The 25,139-nt window shown below is 39.4% G+C and overlaps 1 protein-coding gene across 10 annotated transcripts in view; it reads right to left on the bottom strand.

The window, feature by feature from the left end:
* The window catches only part of CEP126 (centrosomal protein 126), a 102,640-nt gene that overhangs the window by 16,263 nt on the left and 61,238 nt on the right, over positions 1–25,139 (bottom strand). For 6 of the 10 annotated variants that reach the window (XM_053900589.1, XM_053900587.1, XM_053900586.1 and 3 more), the window contains 4 exons: positions 14,993–15,049; positions 9,861–9,973; positions 7,095–7,170; positions 4,665–4,874 (listed from right to left, as the gene is read on the bottom strand). In XM_053900589.1, the coding sequence (XP_053756564.1) occupies positions 4,665–4,874; positions 7,095–7,170; positions 9,861–9,973; positions 14,993–15,049 (456 nt within the window). The remainder of the gene's footprint in view (positions 1–4,664; positions 4,875–7,094; positions 7,171–9,860; positions 9,974–14,992; positions 15,050–25,139) is intronic. The other 4 variants (XM_053900591.1, XM_053900590.1, XM_053900595.1 and 1 more) reach the window with 2 other exon arrangements.

Consider the following 25,139-nt stretch of genomic DNA (forward strand, 5'->3'; position numbering starts at 1 on the left):
CCGATGATGGCAGGACATTTCCTCAAGAGACTGCACCCACTCACACCCCAAAGGCACTGCGGGAGGGGCTCCCACCGCTGCACACCATTACCAATGCCTGGCATCCCCCACTGTTAAACCTGTGTCTTTCTGAGGAATATGTAACTGTATTCCATTGCTTTAAAAAAAAAAGTGATTATTTATTTTGAGAGAGATGGGAGAGAGGTGGGGGAGGGGCAGAGAGAGAGAGAGAGTGAGCCTCTCTATGCTCCATGCCCAGCACAGAGTCCAACATACGACCCTGGGATCGTGACCTGAGTGGAAATCAAGAGCCGGAGGCTCAACCCCAACTGAGCCACCCAGGCACCCCTATTTATGTACTGTGAATATGAGTCCTTCTTCTTTTTTTTAAAGTTTATTCATTTATTTTGACAGAGACAGAGACAGTGTGAGTGGGGGAGGGGGAGAGAGGGAAAGAGCGAATCCCAAGCAGGCTCCACACTGACAGCACAGAGCCCAACTGACTGAGCCACCCAGGTGCCCCAATATGAGTCCTTCTTGTACGTGTTCTAAATATGCTCTCACATCATGCCTTTTTCCTTGTTTTAATCATGTTTTGATACAAAGACAAGTTTATAATTTTGATATAGTAAAATTCATTATTTTTCTCCTCTTTCGATCATGTTCCATGTGCTCTAAGAACTATTTCCTTACCCTGAGGTTAGAAAATATTTTTATATAATCTCTCAGAAGCTTTATATATTTTATTTCATATTTAATCTTTAATCACAGTAATTTGGCACTAAATTTTATATATGATATTTGATAGGAGTTCACTTTAATCTCTACCTGGTATCCCTTTTTTCCAATATGTAGCAATAGCTTGTCTGAACATGACCCCATCAGTTGTGGCTTTTCTGTTGGTGTGCTGCCTGGGACCCCAGGACAGGCGTTGACACCTTGTGAGGGCAGCATGTAGCATCCAGCTGCCTGGGACTCTCCTCCAGCAGAAAGAGGCTGCAGCATGTGTACCTGCCTCCCTTCCCCCTAGAACCTTTAATACGTTAGTCACAGCCACTTAAAGCATCTGCACGAGAGTTCCAGTGTGTGAGTCACCTCTGGGTCTGTGTCTGCTGCCTGCTTTGTCCCTTGACAGCATCTTTCCTCACTTTTTTGGTGTTTGTTAATTTTTGACTGAATGCTAAACTTTATGTTTACAATGGTGGTTAGTGAGGCAAATAGGACTTATGCCAGGAAATGGGGATGCCTATTCTGCTAGGCAACTGGGGCGTGTGTGTGGTTAATCACCAGGAATTGAGTTTTTGGTTTTGTTTTTGTTTTTGAGAGACACAGAAAGGGCACAAGTGAGCGAGGGCAGAGACAGAAAGAGAGAATCCCAGGAGGGGCACAGGGAGAGAGAGTGAGGGAGAAAGAGAGAAAGAAGTGGGGCTTGAGCTCATCCAATGCAGAGCTTGAACTCATGAACTGTAAGATCATGAACTGAGCCAAAGTCAGATGCTTAATGATGCAGCTACTCAGGAGCCCGAGATTTTTTTTTTTTTTTTTTTTTTTTTTTTTTTAAGTAGGCTCTGCACCTAACATGGGGCTTCAACTCTGACCTGAGATCAACAGTCCCCTGCTCCACTGAGCCAGCAGGTGCCCCTGGGTTTGGGCTTTGTTGTTGCTTTGTTGTTTGTGCCTTTAGTCCCTCACTGGTTTACATTACTCCTGTGTTGTTCTATGTTTCTGCAGGGTCATGGAGGTTTTTTCTTCAATGTTCCTACTCCACTCTTAGTGTCTGGCCTTCCTGTGTGCCTGCACAACCCAGCCAGGCTCTCTGTAGGCTCCTGCCTCTCCTCTGGCAGAGTTCTAGTGCTTGCTACTTTGTTCTTTTTGGTCTCATTGTGGGGGAGCAGGGAAGTTTTCTGTCCTCACAGTTGTCAACTTTGCTTTGTATCTCCGACAAGTTTTGTGCCAGAGAATTTTGTGACCCTCATGCAATAGTGGGAGACTTCTGCTGACCTTGGGGGAAAGTTCTGTTTTTCCCCGTTGAGGATGATATTAGCTGTGGGTCTTTCATATATGGGCTTTATAAGCTTGAGGTATGATCCTTCCATCCCTATATTCTTGAGGGTTTTTATCAAGAAAGTATTTTGTATTTTGGGGGCACCTGGGTGGCTCAGTCGGTTGAGCGTCCGACTTCGGCTCAGGTCATGATCTCGCGTTCTGTGAGTTTGAGCCCTGCGTCGGGCTCTGTGATGATAGCTCAGAGCCTGGAGCCTGCTTCAGATTCTGTGTCTCCCTCTCTCTCTGCCCCTCCCCCACTCACGCTCTGTCTCTCTCTCAGAAATAAACATTAAAAAAATTTTAAAAAGAAACCATGCTGTATTTTGTCAAATGCTTTCTCTGCATCTATTGAGAGAATATTGTGCTTCTTATCCTTTCTTTTATTAATGTCATGTATCACCATGATTTATTTGTGGACATTGAACCAGCTCTGCATCACAGGAATAAATCCCACTTGATTGTGATGAATAATTCTTTAAATGTATTATTGGATCTGGTTTGCTAGTATCTTGTTGAGAATTTTTGCATCCATGGTCATCAGGGAAATCGGTCTGTAGCTCTCCTTTTTAGTGGGGTCTTTGTTTTGGAATCAGGGTAATGAAGTGCTGGCCTCGCAGAATGAGTTTGGAAATTTTCCTTCCATTTCTATTTTTTGGAACAGCTTCAAGAGAATAGGTGTTAACTCTTCTTTAAATGTTTGGTAGAATTCCCCTGGAAAGCCGTCCAGGCTAGGACTCTTGTTTTTTGGGAGACTTTTGATTACTAATTCAATTTCTTTGCTGGTTATGAGTCTGTTCAAATTTTCTATTTCTTCCTGTTTTAGTTTTGGTAGTTGATATGTTTCCAGAAATTTGTCCATTTCTTACAGATTGCCTAATTTGTTGGCATATCATTGCTCATAATATTCTCTTATTAATGTTTGTATTTCTGCTGTGTTGGTTGTGATCTCCCCTCTTTCATTTGTGATTTTATTTATTTGAGTCCTTTCCTTTTTCTTTTTGATCAAAATGGTTAGGTGTTTATCAATTTTGTTAATTCTTTCAAAGAACCAGCTCCTGATTTCATTGATCTGTTCTTCTGTTTTTATGATTTCAATATCATTGAATTTTGCTCTAATCTTTATTATTTCCCTTTTTCTGCTGGTGTTGGGCTTTGTCTGCTCTTCTTTGTCTAGCTGTTTTAGGTGTAAGGTTAGGTTGTGTATCTGAGACCTTTCTTCCTTCTTTAGGAAGGCCTGGGTTGCTATATACTTCCCTGTTATGACAGCCTTTGCTGTGTCCCAGAGGTTTGGGACTGTCGTGGTTTCATTTTCATTGGCTTCTATGTACTTTTTAATTTCCTTTTTAATTTCTTGGTTAATCCCTGAATTAAAACTTTGGTCATCATGATCTTTTTTATGTAATTTAATATTTTCTATTTTGTCTCATAATAAGACACCAAAACCAATTTGCCTGTGGTTAGAATTTGTTTGGTACACATTTTCTATCTTCTTTATTTTCAGCTTTAAGAGTTCAGATTAAGAGTTCCCTTATTGGGTGCCTGGGTGGCTCAGTCGGTTGAGCATCCAACCCTTGACTTTGCCTCAGGCCATGATCTCATCGTTTGTGGGATCAAGCCCCGAGTTGGGCTCCACACTGACAGTGCAGAGCCTCCTTGAGATTTTCTCTCTCTCTCTCTCTCTCTTTCTCTGCCCCACGTGCACATGTTCTCTCTCTCAAAATAAATAAATAAACTTAAAAAAAAAAGAGTTCACTTATTGTGATGAGCACTGAGTAATGTATACAATGGTCGAATTAGTATGTTGTACACCTGGAACTAATATAACACTGTATGTAACTATATATGAATGGAAAAAAGTTAATCTGCACCAAATTCCTTAAGAAGAATCCCAGTGCAATTTAACACCATTTATGTTCTCCCAACTTATGCATTACTTTTAAAAGGCATTTTAAAAGATGTTTATTTTGAGACAGAGAGCAAGCACATGAGTGGGAGAGGGGCAGGGAGAAAGGGAGAGAGAGATTCCCGATGTGGGGCTCGATCTCACGAACCGTGAAATCATGACCTGAGCCAAAACAGAGTGGGACACTTAACTGACTGAGCCACACAGGTTCTCCCTTTAGTAGGCATTTTAATGGTAATGTTTTTCTCTTTGGAACACACACTACTTTATTACATTTAGTATTTTATCCAATGTTTTTTCAAATTTACACTCTCAGACTGTCCATCTGAAATTACTTTTGGTCTGCTAAAGTGCATTCTTTAGCATTTCCTTTAGTATGAGGCTGCTATTAACGAAACATAGGGCAAGGGCTACAACCTACGCAGACACACACACAGACACAGAGAGGTGAACAAAGCCTGCCTGTTTTCCTCCCTCACTGGCTCAATGGTGAAGTTCAAGATGTACATGCTTTTCCACCCGTGTGTGTGTATGTGTGTGTGTCTGTGGGGTGTAGCTCTTTGGGAGGCCCAACTTTATGGAGGGAGGATTTTCTGTGAGACTACCCATCTTGAGGATTCTTATTTTTAATTATTAAGTTAAAATAAATTTTAAATTACAATTATCTAAGTACGAAGTGTAACATTTCTCACAAAAGGTGATCTTCCACACTTACAGGACAGCCTCTCATTGAGACGACTGAGGGACTGTAGGATCTTCTGTTCATCAGCTGACAGTGCACAGATGTTGAACGGCGGGGTCTTATTTGAAGTCAGATTTGGTTTCTGTAGCTGCTTGCTATTTATGACAGTGAGAATTTCATCCTCAGGCACTGAAGCTTTCACTAGGTTTTCAGCCATCAAAAACTCAGAAGTACTATCTGAAACTACAGAAACTTTACATTAATTACTCTTCGATCCTTTTTTCTCTTTGGGATTTTCTCTTACACCTACTTAACGGACATGTGCTTGTATGTATTCACTTCACAAAAAGAAACCCTCTAAATCTTCTGTTACTTCGCATTTTATTTATCAAGATTATTCGTATCTAGCATGTTCCCATCCCTAATTAAAACACAGAAAGTCAAAGTGATGGCGAGGCAATAAACATTCCTGGAATGTTATCTGAGCTAAAGGAAAAATGCAGCATGTTTAGATTGATTATTCCTGTGTTGTGTTTTTGTTATTCATTGGTAGTACAAAGAGACGATGAAATAGATTGTCTTTTTTTTTTTTTTTTTTTTTTTGAGCGTGAGAAAGAGAAAGAGAGGGTACACACCTGGGAGGGGTAAGGGCAGAGAGACAGGGAGAGAGAATCCCAAGCAGGCTCCGAGCTGTCAGTGCAGAGACCGACATGGGACTCAAACTCAGGAACTGTGAGATCATGACCTAAGCTGAAACCAAGAGACCTACACTTAACTCACTGAGCCACCCAGGCACTTCTAGATTGTCTTTATAATAACAATTAAGATAAAAAAGAGTAAAAGAAAAGAAAAGTAAGGAAAAGTTAGAAAGTGAGCTAATGAGCTGAACTGAACTGACAGCTTAGAAAAAAGACCCAATCAGATCGAAGAACTTAACTTATCAAAGAAGCATCAGAGTCTTGAGAGAAGGGAGAGATAACTCAAGAAATTAGTTTGTTGCTTTTACAAGAATCAATTTGCAGTTTTCTATTACATCATATGTTTAAACAAAATCAAAGGAAATTAAAGAATTTAATTTAATGAATCACACCACTAAAGCAATCTGGAGGAGAAAGAAATAAACACTTCTGAATTTCTGTATGGGAAAGGTTCTTTGATCTTAAAAGTAATGGAAAAATCACTAAGAAAAGACTAAAACATGTTTATTTAAAGGCCAGTCTTCCCTAATAGACTTTAAATTTTTGAAGGGCAAGACTTTTATATATTTTGTTCATTACAGTGTATCCAATCTTTACTTGTATGCAGGAAATTAGCTGTCATCTGTTGTGAAAAATGCAAAGGAAGACTTCTATATGTAAACATATAAGTGGAATAAAATGCAAATAATAAAGTAGTAAAAACATCTGCAACTAATATGAAGAAAATAACTCCTGACATTTAAGGAATTTGCAGGAATCACTAAGGAAATACCTGAGCTCCGGTACCTACAGGAAATAAGAGTATAAAGGACCAAATCACCACAAGTTAACACACATACAAAACAATGAAGCATGTTATTAATAAAAGGAATACAAATCAACAATAAAACACAATTTCTTTGCCTATCATGTAAGCAAATCATAGAAATAACTGCACCTCAAGTTGGTTCACACCCCAGAAAAGTTTTAAATGATGTTTTTCAGGAAAGTATTTTAGGGATATATATGTACAGCTATAACAATGCTTATTCCCTCTGATCCAGTATTCATGTAATACAGAGTTTCACTCAACAAGTATTTATTGGATGTCAATGACATGGCAAATAGTGTAATTTAATTCTGGGAATCTCCATCTCATGGAAATGGTTGAAAAGTGAGGAAGAAGCTTCATGTAGAAAGATGTCCAATACATCATCATCATCAACATCATCATTATTATTAATTACTATTATTATTCTTTCTTTTTTTTTTAAAGAAAGGCAACTGCCACTTGCAGCGCCTCATGTGGATGTGTCTGGAGTCTTGGAAGCTAGACTACCCTACGTTTTCCTACAAATGGACCTTGAGAGCTAGTTTGGAGGTTCTAGCAGGGGAGCGCAGCTAATCGTATACCCTTGATGGAAGAACGGTCCTCCTCTATAGGGGAATGTTGTCCTCTTCGACCGAGCGCTCAGCTTTGGAAGGGACGCACATGGACCGGTGAGGGAGGAAGAGGACACCCGCCTAGCCAGCCAGATCAGCCAAATCAACCCTGGTGATCGATGGGGTGACAGATGTCGCAGCCAGATCGTCCTCACATCCATCCAATACATTATTATTTAGAATAAAAAACCTGGCAACAGCCTGAATGTGCAGGGCAAGGGGGGGCTCAGCCCCCACATGGTGGTTCACTGCTCAGGTATGTGTGCACTTAGGAAAATACACGTAACAAAATATGAAATCATGGGGAACAAAGCTCAGAGAGAAATTTTAAACCGAAACATACCTTCTTCAACATCAGAAGTACCCCTTGTTGTTTGTTTTGGCTCCCTTGAACTTAGCTGGACACTTTGTCCAAAATTCTATAAAAATATAACATGAAATCAGAACATAATTCCATATTAAAAATTCATTATTATACATTAAACAAACCCATATTCACTCTATAAGTTTTTGGTTATCACTGCTCATGTAACCTGTAGGTTTTTTTTTTTTTTTAATCAGAAATCAAGAATTACTGGAATAAGTCCTTTCTAGGGTAACTGAATATTAAAAAAATATATATTTTATGTCAATTTTGAAAAAATTTCAGGTTGCTGTGTTGTCGTGGATGCTTGGAAGAGGGAAGTAAGGTGCTGCCTAAAGGAACAGCAAACATTTCCCTTGAGGCTTCTAACCTCCGTTTGTCGTTGCAAGGGCGGGGCGGCCGCAGGTGACTGATGTCTGGGACAGGTGTCCGGCTCGGAACGGCCATGCGGGAGCTCTCACAGCACTGGCCGCTGGTGCACCGCTTGGCTCTCCGGCCCGGAAGGACCCCAAAATGCCCTGCAGTGGGCAGGGACTGCCTCTCACACAGGACAGGGCCTGGCTGCCACTCCCCACCCCGGGCCTGTGCTCGGCCCGATCCAAACAGCCGCTGGCGCAGGTTTGCGCAAGAGCCCTCCTTTCATGGCCTGGGCGGCCTCGCCTGGCCTCCACCGCAGATGGGAGGCTCACTGGACTGACCCAGTCCTGGCACCAAGTGGCATCTCTGCCTTTCCTAGCTTTCACTGGTCTCTTTCAGGTGCTTTCCATGTGGAAGTGGTGGGCTGGGCAGATCCAGTTGGATAAAGCACATTTCCCAGTACATGGTGACTGGTTGTGGGGGTGTGGTGGGCACTGCTGGGTGACTGAACCCCTGTGTAGTAGAATCCTTAGTTAGAAAGCAAAACAAAGAAACAAAAATCAAAACAAAACAAAAGGGATGAGAAAGTTAAACTTCAAAACTTGATTTTGATTCACCTATTCTAACGCTAAGACTGTGGAGGATGTTTAAACAGCCGTGTGAATGGAAGATGTGTGTAAAGATGGGAGTGAGGCTTCTGGAAAGAAAAGCAAAAACAGACTCTAAAAACAGTAAGACCGGGTGCAGAGGGAGAACACATGGGACAGACTAAGACCCAGAAAAATAAAAAGAATTTGGAGAGGGCACTAATCACAAGCACTTAAAACTTGGTTTGTTTTTTGGTTAAAACAAGTACATATTGCTTTAGAACTTAAAATATATTAATAAAAATAAAGAAAAAATTGTTCACTTGACAGATTTTGAGATGTTTGATGAGAACAAAGTGGAGGTTAAAAAGGAAGGACTTAGGAGGCATTATTGTATTTGTAATCAGTAAGTTATGTCTGTGAGTGAGCACTATGTTATGAAGCAGTAAGAATATGTCGGTAGTGGGGCAGCTTTATTCACACGATACATACAACTACATGACTTTTGTCTTGCCATTAAGAATATTTCGTGGTTTTCTTCATATTAAAAATCTTATCCATATAAAAAATTAATAGTTCTTATGATATACAAACAATAGAATCCTCAACTCATAACTCAGATATAAATTCTTCATAAGGCAATCTATTCCAGTTCTATTAAAAAATCAAAAGAAGTGGTATTTAAAGTAGAAATTCCAAGTGAAATGCGATTTACTCACCCATCTAGATGTTTTAATATTTTAAATTCAATCCTTGGATCAGTAAGACCTCTAGACCTCTGTTTACTTTGCTCTCACAGAATTACCTCCACTAATTTTAAAATTACTGTTATTAACCTTTTGACTTTTACTGAAGATCTCTATCTCAAACAGCCATAGGAAACTCCTTATTCATTCATTGTTGACTGTTTATAGGAATAGATCTGTTATGAACTCAACATGCCCTACAGAAAAGCCTCAGTGGGAAGTGTCTCTTAATGTACTGAACCCCCAACAGCATCGTTATCAGTAATTCCTGAGAACTGTACACCTCCCTCACCCTATTTTCCTTTTGCCATGTCTTCCAGGAAGCTCAGATCCAAAGAGGATATTTAAGCACACGAAACTAGATTAGTCTTCAGGATTAACATACATACTTCCTCTATCCAGGGCTCTAACTTCCTTTTCTTTTTTAATGTATATTTAAAAACTTTGTTGTAAATAAACATGTTGGTAATCCAGAGGTGACTATAAATAACAAAATGAAAGAGTAATGGTGTTTTGTTGGGGCACCTGGGTGGCTCAGTCGGTTGAGCTGAGCGTCTGACTTCAGCTCAGGTCATGAGCTTGCTGTCCATGAGTTCGAGCCCCGAGTCGGGCTCTGTGCTGACAGCTCAGAGCCTGGAGCCTGTTTCAGATTCTGTGTCTCCCTCTCTCTCTGCCCCTCCCCCACTCACACTCTGTCTCTCTCTCTCTCTCTGCCCCTCCCCTACTCATGCTCTGTCTCTCTCTCTCTCTGTCAATAATAAACAAACACTAAAAAAAAGAGAAACAATTAAAAAAAAAAGAATAATGGTGATTTGTTAAAGTTGGTTTCAAAGCTTCATTAGGAATTGATCATATAGGCAAATTAGAGTATAGCAAATAAGTCTAGTACAGTAAGTTCCTAGAATAGATTCCCAGGCTGTCTCATAATGACTTTGGCTATACTTATATTTACGTAGTGGTCCACAGTTTATAGCAAAAGCACAGTCCTTTGAGAACATTGTTTTCCAAGCAATTTTTCACCACAGAATTGAGATTTTTACTAATTCTGTACTCACATTCATTTGCTCATTGTACTTCTGTCCCACAGATCCAGAATTTTGTCTTTTCTGTTCTAAAAGACGTCTCTGCTTATTTTCAACAATTCGTTTTCTTCTTAAAACAGTAGTATCTTAAAACAAATGCCAGCAAAATGTCAAAATTTACGAGTACATAGTATATATGCACAAATGTCTGAGTTACCTTCAAACATCACAGAAAACCTCAAGTTTCATACATGCAGTCAGAAACCTCTTATTGAGGGGCACCTGGGTGGCTCAGTTGGTGGAGTGTCTTACTCCGGCCCAGATCACGATCCTGCGCTTTGTGGGTTCGAGTCCCGCGTCGGGCTCTGTGCTGACAGCCCAGAGCCTGGAGCCTGCTTCAGATTCTGTGTCTCCCTCTCTCTATGCCCCTCTCCCACTCTGCCTATCTCCCAAAAATAAATAAACATTAAAAAAATATTTAAAAATCAAAACTCTTATTGAGCTTGTTATATGTACCATGCACGACACAATTACAATAATGAATTAAACAAAATCTCCGCTTCTGAGTTTATGGCTTAGACCAGTGACCTCTGAGGTGTGGTGCTAGAATGCCAGGGGGATATGCAAAACAGATCACTGCTGTGTAGGAAGAACCTACTAGAATTTCTATTTATTTATTTAAAATATTTATTTTAAATTAATGTTTATTTATTTTTTATTTTAAATGTTATTTAATTTTAGTTTATTTATTTTAAATGTTTATCTTGAAAATGTTTATTTATTTTAAATGTTTAATTAATTAATTAATTAATTATGCTTATTTATTTTAAGAGACAGAGTGTGAGCAGGGCAGGGGCAGAGAGAGAGGGAGACACAGAATCTGAAGCAGGCTCCAGGCTCTGGGCTGTCAGCACAGAGCCCAGCGTAGGCATTGAACCCATGAGCTGTGAAATCCTGACCTGAGCCAAAGTCGGATGCTTAACTGAGGCTCTCACGTGCCCCTAAAATTCCAATTTAAATTTATAATCTAAAAATTAGAAGTTCAACTTTACTACGGTAACATACAGTTGACACTGGTGCCCTTGTCAGTTTGCACGGTTTGTAGACGGTCATATACTGCATATAGTAAAACAAAGCTCTCCTGGAAGGACAGTACAGGTTCTCCATGTGACAGGTTGGCACTGGTATCATTAATTAGTGCTCCCTCACTTCCTGTAGTGTAACTAAACTGTAATGTGTGCCCTGGTAGGCGGATTTGTTGCTATCTCACAGCGTCCGAATGAGTCCTCACAAAATGGGAAAGAGTCTAAAAAAGACTTTTGTAGGCTTCCATCATATGTGAGGCAGGCAAACCAAGAAACAGACTAATATTAATGGAGTATTTATAATTGCCCAGGCATTGTTCTAAGGGCCGTAGGCACTATTATCATCACTATTTTTACAGAAAAATTAGGCACAGGAAAGGAAAAGTAGCTTTCCTAAGGTCACAAAGTCAGTAAAGTGCAAAGCTGGAATTTACCCCCAAGCAGTCTCTAAAATCTAAATTCTAGCTCTTACCTTCTACGCTAGCAACTTTCATTCTGATTTGACTGTGTCTCACAGAAAGATACTTTGCATTGTGATCCAGGATGTTCTACGAAACATAGTTACCTTTATAATATATGATGCCCTCTGGTAGTTTCTATCCTAGAACATTATGATTTTAAAATTATATTTCATTAAAAAAATCCTGATCACAACTCAATGAGTTCATAATCCACTAATAAGTCACATCCTATAGTTTAAAAATTTCTGTTATTATTTTTATTCCCACCCACATGGCTAAGCTAAATGCTAATATGCTAAGCTAGGTATGCTAAATGTTATAGTTTTTAGTGAGATCATCTGGGCATCAATACGAGTTTCTATACTGTTTTCTATGCTTGGAAGTGTCTTTCACTAAATCTTGAAAAGTCCCTATCTTTTTTAGGAGTTTTAAAAATGTTTTAAATGAGGGGTGCCTGCGTAGCTCAGTGGGTTAAGCATCCAACTCTTGATATGGGTTCAGGTCATGATCTTACAGTCGTGGGATTGAGTCCCACATCAGGCTCCACACTGAGCGTGGAGCCTACTTGGGATTCTCTCTCTTTTCCTCTCCCCTCTCCCTTGCCTGCGCTCACTCTCTCTTAAATAAAAATGAAAATAAAATAAGATAAAATGAAAATACTTGAAATGAAAATTTCCTTGGCCACATGACTGCAGTGTTAAGAATTCTTCTCTTCCTTCAAGCCTGTTTGTAAATCTTTTGGAGTCAAGATCTGCCCACACTTTTGTACTTTGTTGATTTGTAGCATAATTATTTGTTTTTGAGCTTTATTATTCTTTGTGTAGGTGTTCAGTTTTATTGATTGTAAATTATTGATCCCAGGGACAGATGAGAACCTTGGGATATTTGCAAAAAAATATAGTTTGCACTGGCATCTCTGGCCAAATTTCTAGTCTCATATGAAAATTCTAGACGTTAGTTTTACCACCAAAACTCAAAGCTACTAAGCTTTAATTATTACATATTTAATATGTATAGTATTCTTACGTATAAACACAAGGAAAAATTCTGCAGATATCCAAAGAATGACAGCTTTGGAAGAGATCTTAGAAATTAACAGGTCAACCGTTCACTCAGATCTCACTCACAGGTAGACGAAGCTCGAATGGCTTAGTGAAGGGGAGCCCCCACCTCTTGCGTTGTTGGTGGTTTTAGCTCAAACTTGTCCTTACACCGAACTGAAAGTATCCTTGCAATTTTCACCCTTCATTCAGTTAGGTTTTCTCTTTCTTTCCTGTAATACACCTTCAAATATTTGTACACAGCTACAATGTCTTTTAAACTTGTGTTCTTTTATTGGTCTTCAGACCCACCCCCTACTTCCGGAGGGGTCACCCCGGTTTGTTTGTATAGCCACCGAAATATACAGACAATATATGAAATAGAGCGCAGTAGTACTTCCAAAGATCTGTTTATTATTTCCTAAAATTATATTACATTTTTAACAGCTAGAGCAAACTCTTTTTGGGTGGGGACTTTTTTTCTTTTTAAAAAAACAGTGTCAAGACAGAGATATTTTTCTTGGAACTGTAAAAAAAAAACTAATTAACTACATACAGGGAAGCTACAAAGGAAAAGACCACATTTAACTGAAATTATATTCATCAAGAAGAAGGAAAGGACGTGTCACAAGCTGGCAGAAAATAGATATCATGCATAAAATGACACAGAATCCTGGAGTATATGCAGAACTCTATCACTAAGGAAAAACCCAAGGAGCAGATATCTCTCAGAAGAGGAAAGGCAGACGGTACACAAACATAGGACAGCGTTCCCTTCATTCGTAACCAGGGCAATGCAAGTTGTTCTAAGTAGACATTATTTCTCACCCACAAGACTGAAAACAGTAACATGTCTGACTGTCAGTTTTGATGAGCATATATGGCTCCAGAAGATAATTTGGCACCTAGTTAAGTTAAAAATACACAACCCTATGACCCAGCAATGTGTGTACCAGCAGGCATACCTAACTACTCCCAGAAGCATTATTGATTCAAGCAAGAAACTGGAAGCAACCCCAAAGCCCAATGACAGAAGAATGAAAAACCTTTGTGCATTCATATAATGAAATGTAATACAGTAATGAACATGAATGAAGTACACCTAAACTAATAATAATGGATCTAAAAAATAAAACTGAAAATAGCAAATCACAGAATCAGATGAAATGGCTTCATTTACATAAATTACAGAACTAGGCAAAAAATATGTTGAGATAAATTTACAAGCAGTAAAATGATAAAGACAAGCATGGAACAGGGGCACTTGGGTGGCTCAGTCGGCTAAGCATCCAGTCATCATCAGGTCATCAGGTCATGATCTCACCATTCGTGAGTTCGAACACCGCATTGGGCTCTGTTGCTGACAGATCAGAGCCTGGAACCCACTTCAGATTCTGTGCCTCCCCCTCTCTCTGCCCCTTCCCCCCTCGCACTCTGTCTCTCTGTCTCTCTCAAAAATAAACAAACATTAAAAAAAAAAAAGCATGGAACAATTAACACCATCCTATATAGTGGTCTAGTCTGTAATAGATGAAGGAGATACAGCTGGGGAGGAGCATATGAGATCTCAGCAATACCAGTAAGTTTCTTTTTCTTTCTTTTTTAATGTTTATTCATTTTTGAGAGGGAGACAGAGAGCATGAGTGGGTGAGGGGCAGAGAAAGAGAGAGAAAGACACAGAACTTGAAGCAGGCTCCAGGCTCTGAGCTGTCAGCACAGAGCCCGACGTGGGTATTGAACCCATGAACTGTGAGATCATGACCTGAGCCGAAGTCAGACACTCAACCAACTGAGCCACCCAGGAGCCCCAGTAAGTTTCTGTTTCTAAAACTGGGTAGTGGGTACAGAGTTCTTTTTTTTATTATTAGTCTTTACTTTGTACTGTATATTTCTTTTTTTTTATACATTTCTCTTCTAAGATATATTTCACAATAAGAAAAACTGTAAAAATTGCCACGACTTTATAGTTATATTTGCCAAACTGAACTTTATTACTCTGATTTACCACTTCAGTTAGAAAAGATGATTTGATTAAATATATGATATGAAAAAGTCCAATTGAAGTTGAAGTATATTTGTATTAGCAAAAGAAATAGATTACAATGTCAATGGGAAAAGGGAACTGTTGTTAGATTCTTTACTTTTGTTATAAATGTTATAATGACCATAAAAAATTTTATTATCAATGATAAGTAATAGTAATCTGAAGACCATTCCAATCAAGTCAATCACCCTAATTCAGTGGTTATTCTTAGCCTCACTCATGCTGAGATAACCAGAAATGTTTCCTGCTGTGATTAAATATAAAGTAGATAATATCACCTGCGATGTAAACTAGCTAAAAATATTTAACTTGAATCTACCAAGGCTTAAGATGTAAATTCCAGTTCCAGGAAATGAAGGAGATAGAGGAACAGATAAATGACACTAAAGAAAGTAATTAAGGATTGTTTTTCTATGTATTGGGTCTTAAGTGTTTTCCCTTAAAATTTTTTGATGTTCCCTGTTAAGGTCCTATACTTCTTTTATGACATTTATTTTTAAAACTTTCTATCCTTTATTAGTGTTATAAAATATACCTTGCTTAAATTTTCTGTTTGTTGTTGAAGTAAGAAATAAAAATAAGATGTAGATTCCTGGAAAAAAAAGAAAAAAAGAAAAGATGATTTAAATCTTAACTCCATCCTCTGTTTTATTAATAACTTTCTTATGCCTTCTACAAATTGTATATAGATCAATGTACTTTTAAAAAATGTAGGGGCGCCTGGGTGGCTCAGTCGGTTAAGCGTCCGACTTCGGCTCAGGTCATGATCTCGCGGTATGTGAGTTCGAGCCCTGCGTCGGGCTCTGTGCTGACTGCTCAGAGCCTGGAGGCTGTTTCAGATTCTGTGTCTCCCTCTCTCTCTGACCCTCCCCCGTTCGTGCTCTGTCTCTCTCTGTCTCAAAAATAAATAAACGTTAAAAAAATTAAAAAAAATAAAATAAAATAAAAAATGTACAGGGGTGCCTGGGTGGCTCAGTTAGTTGGGCCTCCGACTTTGGCTCAGGTCACAATCTCACGGTTCGGTTCATGGGTTTGAGCCCCGCGTCAGGCTCTGTGCTGACAGCTCGTAGACTGGAGCCTAATTCACTTTCTGTGTCTCCCTCTCTCTCTGCCCCTCCCCAGCTTGTACTCTCTCTCTCTCTCTCTCCCTCTTTCAAAAATAAACAAACATTAAAAAAATTTTTTTTAACATACATCACTGAAAAATCTGTGGATATTCAATTCTAAAAAATCAGGTAAGTTAACTTCTATTTTCTGAGACTTCTGGGGAAGGTGGCAGAGCAGGATGACCCCAAGCTCACCTTGCTAGTCCCCTGGATACAACTAGAGAACACCCACATCAGCATCAATAACCCAGAAAATGACCTTAAGGCTGGCAGAATTGTCTCCACAGTTGAACGTTGAGAATCAGCCACAAGGAAGAGGGCAGGAGAGGCAGAGGTGCCGTCAGGAGCTAAATGGAACCCTGAGGCGCCCCTGGGAGGGAGAGACTCATGGGAGAGAAACAGAGATGCATTGGGACCCTGCATGGGCAAGATGACTCCCTATACTGTTTGACTTTGAAAACCAGAGGGGGCCGAATTTTATGAGTTCTTACAATCAGTGGGCTCAGAGAGTTGGGAAGGTGGGAGGAAACGGAGTCTGCACCCTTAAAGAGACAGCACAGGTAGCAATTTGAAAAACACCTCGGGCACACAGGATGGAGATGTGTTTAGTCATCTCAGGGCAAGTGCTGAGGGGCAGGGATCATTCCCAGTATCCCTCCAGGGGGGAGGGAGTGATTCCCTCCAGGAGTCCCCTGCTTCCCCCTCCCCATGCCCCCAGCAAAACACATGGCCACCTGAGGGGACCAGCACAGGGCCTACATTCACTACCTGACTTGCTCACAGCTCTGCCAGCCAGGCCTTGATTCTAGGTCTCCTCCCTCAGCAGACTCCACAAACCTTCCTAACCCCGTGTCCTGCCCTGTGTGCTGCTGGGGATCCAGTCCCCGCAGCCCGGCCTGCCTCTGTCCTGGCAGCTACAGGTCCCCTTCTACACAGCACTAATGCAAACCTTGCTAATACTGCCTGCCCTGCCTCCGTGTTCCCCTGGGGTCCAGAGCTCATCCAAACCGGGGCTGCAAGCCTGGAGGGGCGCAAGCAGCCCCGACAAGGGCCAGTGCCACTCCAAAATGAGTCCTGCCCCAGGGGGAGGGGAAGACAACCACACACACGGGTCCCAACTGGCTGCGGTAGTGGGGGGGGGGGGGCAGACATCTGGTCTGACGGCAGGCCCTGCTCACCAACAAACTTCTCAGGGAGCAATAAGCACAAGGCCGGTGCTACTGCATCTCTGGCAAACCCCTGCTCTGACTCAACTCAAACCCAAGGTGGCCCCAGACTGGCCCACAAACAGCCCAGGGACAAAACCCTGCCCACAACAGGCAAAGACACCCTGTGCGGACAACTGGACTTAAGGCAGAGGGAGCTCAGCCACCACAGGAGGGTGCACATCACATACAGGACATGCCCCTGAAGGGCCAGGTTCTGGGGAACAGGGGACAGCACGGCAGGACATGGAAAGTTCTCTCCTTCATAAGGACACTACTTTCAAGAGCAGGAGATGGAGCTGACTTTCCTAACACACAGAAACAGACACACAGACAAGATGAGGAGACAGAGGAATATGTTCTAAGTGGAAGAGCAGGAAAAATTCACAGTACGAGAGCTAAGCAAAACAGAGATAAGTAATTTTTCTGATAGATAATTTAAAGTAATGGTCATAAAGATACTCATGAGACTCAAGCAAAGAGTGGAAGACTTTGATAAGACCCTTAACAAAGAGATAGAAAACAAAAAAGAGCCAATCCATGAAGAACTGAATAAATGAAATTAAAAACACACTGGATGGAAGGAATAGTAGAGGAAGCAGAAGAATGAATCAGCAGCCTGAAGGACAGAGGAATGGAAAGCAGTGAAAGTGAACAAGAGACAGAGAGAAGGAAAAATAATAATAAATGAAAATAGACTCAGGGAACTCAGTGACACCATCAAGCATAGTAACATTTGCATTATAGGGATCTCAGGAGGAGAAGAGAAAGAAAAGGGGATGGAAAATTTGTTTGAAGAATATAGTAGCTGAAAATTTCCCGAAGCTGGGAAAGGAAAAACAAATCCAGATCCGGGAGGCAAAGAGAGCCCCCAACAAAACCAACCCAAGGAGGTCCACACCAAGACACATAGTAATTAAAATGGCAAAAAGTAGAGTCAGAGAATTTTAAAACCAGCAAGAGAAAAGAAGACAGTTACATACAAGGGAAATCCCAAAGGGCTATCAGCTGATTTTTCAGCAGAAACTTGGCAGGCCAGAAAGTAGTGAAAGGATATATTCAGAGTGCTGAAAGGAAAAACCTGCAACCAACAATACTCTATCCAGGAAGGCTATCATTCAGAATAGAAGGAGAGATAAAGAGTTTTCCAGACAAACAAAAGTTAAAGGACTTAATTACCATGAAACCAGCCCTACAAGAAAATGTTACAGGGACTCTTTGAACAGAAAGGAAATACCATAAGTAGGAGTAAATAAAATAGGAAGCACAAAAGCAGTAAAAGTAAGTATATCTGTAAAAAATCAGTCATGGGATTCATAAAATAAAAGGATGTAAAGTATGACACCATATACCTAAAATGTGGAGGGCAGAGGAGTGAAAAAAATGGGTTGAAACTTAAGTGACAATCAACTCAATATAGACTGCTATATGCAGAATTTGTTAGATACGAACCTAATGGTAACCATAAATTATAAACCAGTTACAGATACACCAAGAATTAAGAGAAAGGAATCCAAGTATATTGCTAAAAAAAGCCAGCAAACTGTGGGTGAAGACAGCAAGAAAGGAACGCAGAAGAACTGCAAAAAACCCATAAAAAACTTAACAAAATGGCAGTAACTACATACCTATCAATAATTACTTTGAGTGTAAATGGACTAAATGCTCCAATCAAAATAAACAGGGAGACAGAGTGGATAAAAAAAAAAAAAAACAAAAAACAAGACTCATCTATATGCCTGCTAGATATATCTATATCTATATGCCTGCAAGATACTCCTTTCAGACCTAAAGACATCTGCGGATTGAAAGTGAAGGGATGGAAGACATTTACCATACAAATGAAAGTAAAAAGAAAGCCGAGAGTAGCAATACTTACATGGACAAACTGGACTTTAAAACAAAGGTTGTAACAAGAGACAAAGAATGACACTGTATAATCATAAAGGAAACAATCCAACAAGAAGATATAACAATTGTAAATATGTATGCATCCAACATGGAAGCACCCCAATACATAAAACAGTTAATAACAAACATAAAGGAACCAATCGATAGTAATACAATAATCATAGGACTTTAAAACCTCACTTACACCAAACAGAAAATCACAAGGAAACAGTGGCTTTGAATGATACATGGGATCAGATGAATTTAACAGTGTATTCAGAAAATTTCATCCTAAAACAGAATACACATTTTTTTCAAGTCCACATGGAACGTTCTCAGTGTAGATAACCTACTGGGCCATAAAACAAGACTCAACAAATTAAAAAAGACTGAAATCATACCATGTATCTTTTCTGACCACAACCCTAGGAAATTAGAAATCAATCAGAAGAAGAACTCTGGAAAGAACACAAATACTAAACAATGAATGGGTGAACCAAGAAATCAAAGAGGAAATAAAAATTACAGGGAGACCAATGAAAATGAAAACACAACTATCTAAAATCTTTGGGATGCAGCAGAAGTGGTTTTAAGGGGGAAGTTTATAGTAGTACAGGCCTACCTCAAGAAGCGAGAAAAATCTCAAATAAACAACCTAACCTTACACCTATAGGAGCTAGAAAAAGAACAAACAAAACCCCCAAACAGCAGAAAGAAGGAAATAATGAAGATTAGAGCAGAAATAAATGGCATATAAACAATAAAAACAATAGGACAGAGCAATGAAGCCAGGATCTGGTTCTTTGAAAAAAATCAATAAAATTGATAAACTTCTAGCCAGGCTCATAAATAAAAAGGAAAAGAAGGTTCAAATAAACCAAAGTCAGAAATGGACAAGGAGAAATAACTACAGAAACCACAGAAATACAAATGATTGTAAAATAGTATGAAAAATTATTATGTCAATAAATTGGACAACCTAAAAGAAAAGGATAAACTCCTAGAAACATATAACCTACCAAAGTTGAAGCAGGAAAAAATAGAAAGTTTGAACAGACACATTATCAGCAATGAAATGGTATCAGTAATCAGAAAACTTCCAACAAACAAAATAGCTGGACTAGATAGCTTCATAGGTGAATTCTTCTAAACATTTAAAGAAGAGTTAATAACTATTCTTCTCAAACTATTCCAAAATATAGAAGAGGAAGGAAAACTTCCAAATTCATTCTATGAGGCCAGCATTACCCTGAAACCAATACCAGAGAAAGGTACTGAAAAAATAAAGAGAACTATAAGCCAATATCTCTGATGAACACAGATTCGAAATTCCTCAACAAAATATTAGCAAACTGAATCCAACAATACATTAAAAAAATCACTCACCGGGATCGAGTGGGATTTATTCCCAGGATGCAAGGGTGGTTCAATATTCGCAAATCAATCACTGTGATACATCACCATCAACAAGAGAAAGGATAGAAACTAATAAAGGCCATGTATGAACAACCCACAGCAACATCATACACAAGGACAAAAACCAGATTTTCCTGAGGTCAGGTACAAGAAAAGCGATGGAAAATGGACAGCCTTCCACAGAGTACTGGAAGCCCTAGTCACAGCAATTAGACAACAAAAAGAAATAAAAGGCATCCAAATCAGTAAGGAAGGAGTAGTATTTTCAGTATTTGCAGATGACATATTATATACATAGAAAGTCATAAAGACTCCACCAAAAAACTAGTCCTGATAAATTATTTCTGTAAGGTCACGGGATACAAAATTAATATGCAGAAGTCTGTTGCATTTCTATACACTAATAATGAAGCAGCACTTAACGTGATTAACACTGAGTAATGTATGGAATGGCTGAATCACTATACAGTACACTTGAAACTAACATAACACTGTATGTTAACTATACTGGAATTCAAGTAAAAAATACAATAAAAATTAGTTTTTGATTTTCCAGCTTCATTGACATGGCATTGATATATAAATTATGTAAATTTAAGGCATACAATTTGATGATTGCATACACACATATACTGCAAAATGATTACCACAATAAGGTTAGTTGAAAGTTCCATAGAATTATGCCTTTTAAGGCATTTTATTTATTTTTTAAAAGTTTATTTATTTTTTGAGAGAGAGAGAGAGAGAGAGAGAGAGAGAGGGAGGGAGGGAGGGAGGGAGGGATGGGAGATAGGGGGAGAAAGAGAATCCCAAGCAGGCTCCGTGCTGTCAGTGCAGAGCCTGACACAGGGCTTGAACCCAGGAACTGTGAGGTCATGACCTGAGCCCAAATTAAGAGTCTAAAGTTTAACTGACTGAGCCACCCAGGCCCCTGAGTTGTGTTTTTTTTTTTTTTTTTAAACAAGCACAATAGCTAAGTAGTTAAGAGCATAGATGCTAGAGACAGAATGCCTCCATTTTAATCCTGACTATGCCATTTAGCCTAGCAATGTCCCTTACACAAGTTATTAGCCCTCTGCCTCAGTTTCCTCTTTTATAAAATGGAAGTTATATTATTTACCTCATAGAGTTATTGTGAGAATTAAATTTGTCTCCATATGTAAAGTGCCTGGAATAGTGACCAGCACACTATCTAATCCTTACCTAGAATAATTTGCTTCAGGGTCTCTGATTAAATTTCTGATCTCAGGGTGCCTGGGTAGCTGTCAGGTGAGCATCCGACTTCGGCTCAGGTCATGATCTCATGTTTTGTGAGTTCGAGCCCCACATCAGGCACTGTGCTGACAGCTCAGAGTCTGGAGCCTCCTTCGGATTCTGTGTCTCCCTCTCTCTGATCACGCTCTGTCTCTCTCTCTCAAAAATAAACATTAAAAAAAAAAATTTCTGATCTCATCATGGGCGCCTGAGTGGCTCAGTTGGTTAAGTGTCCGACTTTGGCTTAGGTCATGATCTTACGGGTTGTGAGTTTGAGCCCTGTGTCGGGCTCTGTGCTGACAGCTCAGAGCCTGGAGCCCACTTTGGATTCTTTGTTTTCCTCTCTCTCTCTCTGCCCCGTCGCCACTTGCACTCTGTCTTTCTCTCTGTCTCAAAAATAAATAAACATTAAAAAAAAACTTCTGATCTCATGAAAACTAGATGTACTGTAAGGTAAGAACACTAGGGCTGTAATACAAAATCCTGCCTCTGCTTTAATCTAGCTATGTTATCTCAGGCTATAATTTCACTTATAATGTGTATCAATGTCCTTATCCATAAAATGTAGGAGTTAAACTCAATTGTATCTTTGGTTCTTTTTAGTAATCACATTTCTTATTCTTTGAAGATATTCTTGATACTACCTGGAAAAGGAAAAAAAAATGCATCCTGTTTGAAATCATATTTCACAGGATTTATATGCTGACATCATTTGGCTTTTGAAGAAATGCAAGTAAAACTGCTTGTAGAAATGTGTACAAATTGTGGGTATACAGATCCCATATAAACACCCAGATTGCACAGCCATCCGAATCAAAAAGAAGTAAAACCAGCACTGAGAAAGCGTCCCTCTTTCCCTGTTTTCACATACCGCCCCCCACCAGAGATTTGCTTGTTCTTGATAGAAGATGAATATAAACCTGATAGAAATGGAATGTGTGTTTTTGTGACTGGCTTCTTTTGCACAGTATTATGGCGTGAGACTCATCTATGTTACTGTTTCCTAGCAGTGGCTCCCCGATTTTCATTCATTGTGGTGTTTCATGGAATGAGTGATGTGATTTCATTTTCTTTCTGTATCAGTGTTAAAGGACTTCTGAGGTAATTTCAGGTCCTGGCTATACAGCTCGTGGACATGTCTTTTTCTGTCAGACTGGAATTGTGGGGTTATAGGACATGCCCATCACAGTTGACCCTTGAACAACTCAGACCTCTGTGTGGCCAAAACTCTGCAATGTTTGGCTCCCTCACAACTGAACGAAGAGCCTACTGCTAACAAAGAAGTCTCATTGATAACAGAAACACTAGATGAACACGTATCTTGTAAGTCATACATATTATATGCTGTATTCTCACAGTAAAGTCAACTACAGAAAAGAAAACGATACGAAAATCATAAGAGAAAATACATTTACAGTCCTGTGCTGCAGACATCCGCTTGTAAGTGGGCCGGTGCAGTTCAAATCTGTGTTGTTCAAGGTTAATTGAATTTAACTTTAGCAGATATGAGAGTTTCTAGGTGTGTCACATCTTTGTCAACACTTAGTATTGGATCTTTTTAATTTCAGCCATGCTGCTGTACGTAGTTGTATCTAATTGTTTTAATGTGGATTTTCCTGAGGACTGAGCCTGAGATCTTATCATGTTTATTGACCTTTTGGCTATCCTCCTATATGAAAAACATATTATTACTATTAATTATTATTATTATTATTTTGAGAGAGAGAGAGACGTAATATCCCAAGCAGGCTCCACACCCAGCACTGAGCCTGGCACAGGGCTCAATCTCACAACCACAAGATCACGACCCGAGCCAAAATCAAGAGTCAGCTGCTTAACCAAGCCACCCAGGTGCCCCTGAAAATCTTATTTAAATATTTTGTTTTAAAAAATGGGTGTGCTGGTCTTTCTGATGTACCACCTAGTTTACAGTCCCATTGTTCAGTCAAATACTATTGTAGGTGTTGCTGTGCAGGTATTCTATAGATGGTTTTAGGTCAATCAATTTGCTTTAAGTAAGGGGGATTACCTTGGATAATCTGTGTGCGTCTGATTCAATCAGTTCAAAGGTCTTAAAAAGCAGGACTGAGGCTTCCTTGAGAGAATACAAAGTTCAGCCTTTGGACCACAACTTTCAGTGCATCCCTGTGAGCTCTGGCTTGCCCGTCCTCTTGGCCTGCCCTAAAAATGTCAAACTTGCCAGCTCTCATACTCATGGAAGCCACTCCCTTGCAATAAAGGTGAATACATCTCACTGGACCTGCTTCTTTGGTTGAACCCTGACTGATACAGTTGGGTTGTCTTTTTCTTATCACCTATAAGAATTCTTCATATATTCTGGATATGAGCTCTTTCTTGGTATTAGGCACTGCCAACATCTCTCTGTGGTTTACCTTTCCATTATCTTACCGGTGCTTTTGGATGAAAAAAATTTGTAATTTTAACGTACAATTTGTCAATCTTCCCCTTAATGGTGTTTTTTATGTTCACATAAATCTTTGCCCACCCTAAAGTCATAAACATATTCCCTACGTTATTTCCTGTTTCACTTTCCTTATTTATATCTATAGTCCATCTGGGATTGTGTGTATGGTGTGAGGTATGGGTCATTTTGCTAATTCCATACAGTAAAGGGTTCACTTGAAATGTTTAATATTTAGATAGTTTGGACAAACCACGTATTTAGCATTGTTAGTACTGGATTTTCTGAGTATGATTACATACGAAAAACACACAACAGTTTGAGTATTTGTATCTCTTTAAAAACAGGCCTGCCTGATAAAAAATTTTTTTAAAAAGGAGTACCTGGCTGACTCAGTCAATAGGGCATGTGACTTGATCTCCAGGTCAAGAAAAATTAAAAAGAAATATTAAAAGCAGGACTAAAAATGGGGTGCCTGGGTGGCTCAGTTGGTTAAGTGTCTGACTTCAGCTCAGGTCATGATCTCACGGTTCGTGGGTTCAAGCTACGCGTCAGACTCTGTGCTGACAGTTCGCAGCCTGGAGCCTGTTTCAGATTCTGTGTCTCCCTCTCTCTCTGCCCCTCACCTTCTTACACTCTGTCTCTCTCTCTCTCTCTCTCTCTCTGTCAAAAATAAATAAACATTAAAAAATATTAAAAAAAAAAAAGCAGGACTAAAACTGTTAAAATTCATTATATTTTCCAGTGTTCCTGCTCAACTACCCTGAAGAACTACCTCTACGATTAAATGTTAGAAACATATTGGCTTCTCCAGATGAACATACATTATATTCATTCATCTGAGAATGAGAACATCATTTTAATATGCTACTCTTCCATGCTTAAGTTGTTGGGAAATTATGTTTCCTTATATTTTTCCTGATCAGCTCAGGCTCTGAAAGATGATGTTTGCTTAATACCTACATTTATTATACAGTTTTAGTACAAAATGCCCGGGACTTGGAGCCACAGGTATTTGGAGTGAAATGCTAACTTTGGTATTTATTAGCTTTTGACCTTGGGCAATTCAATTTCCTTTTTGCAAAATGGGGTTTTAAAAAATACTTATTTATCAGGCTTATTGTGAGGCTTAAATGAGGCATGAAGTGTACACTTAGCACTATAACTGGCACAGAGTAGGAACTCAAAAAAGTAACCATTATAATTAATTTATCATTACTTTAGAAAATCCAATAAATATAAAGCTTTCATCTTTTCTGGGGGGGAGAAGTAGGGTGAAAACTAAAGTCACGTTGTATAATGACTAGATAAAAAGAGAATAAAATCTTTAGTGAGGAAAATAACTTAAAACAATGTAGGTTTTTGCCAAGAACCAGACTCTGAACTACA

Source organism: Panthera pardus, unplaced genomic scaffold (assembly GCF_024362965.1).
Source record: "Panthera pardus isolate Hobbes unplaced genomic scaffold, ASM2436296v1 HiC_scaffold_12, whole genome shotgun sequence".
NCBI classification, from domain to species: Eukaryota; Metazoa; Chordata; class Mammalia; order Carnivora; family Felidae; genus Panthera; species Panthera pardus.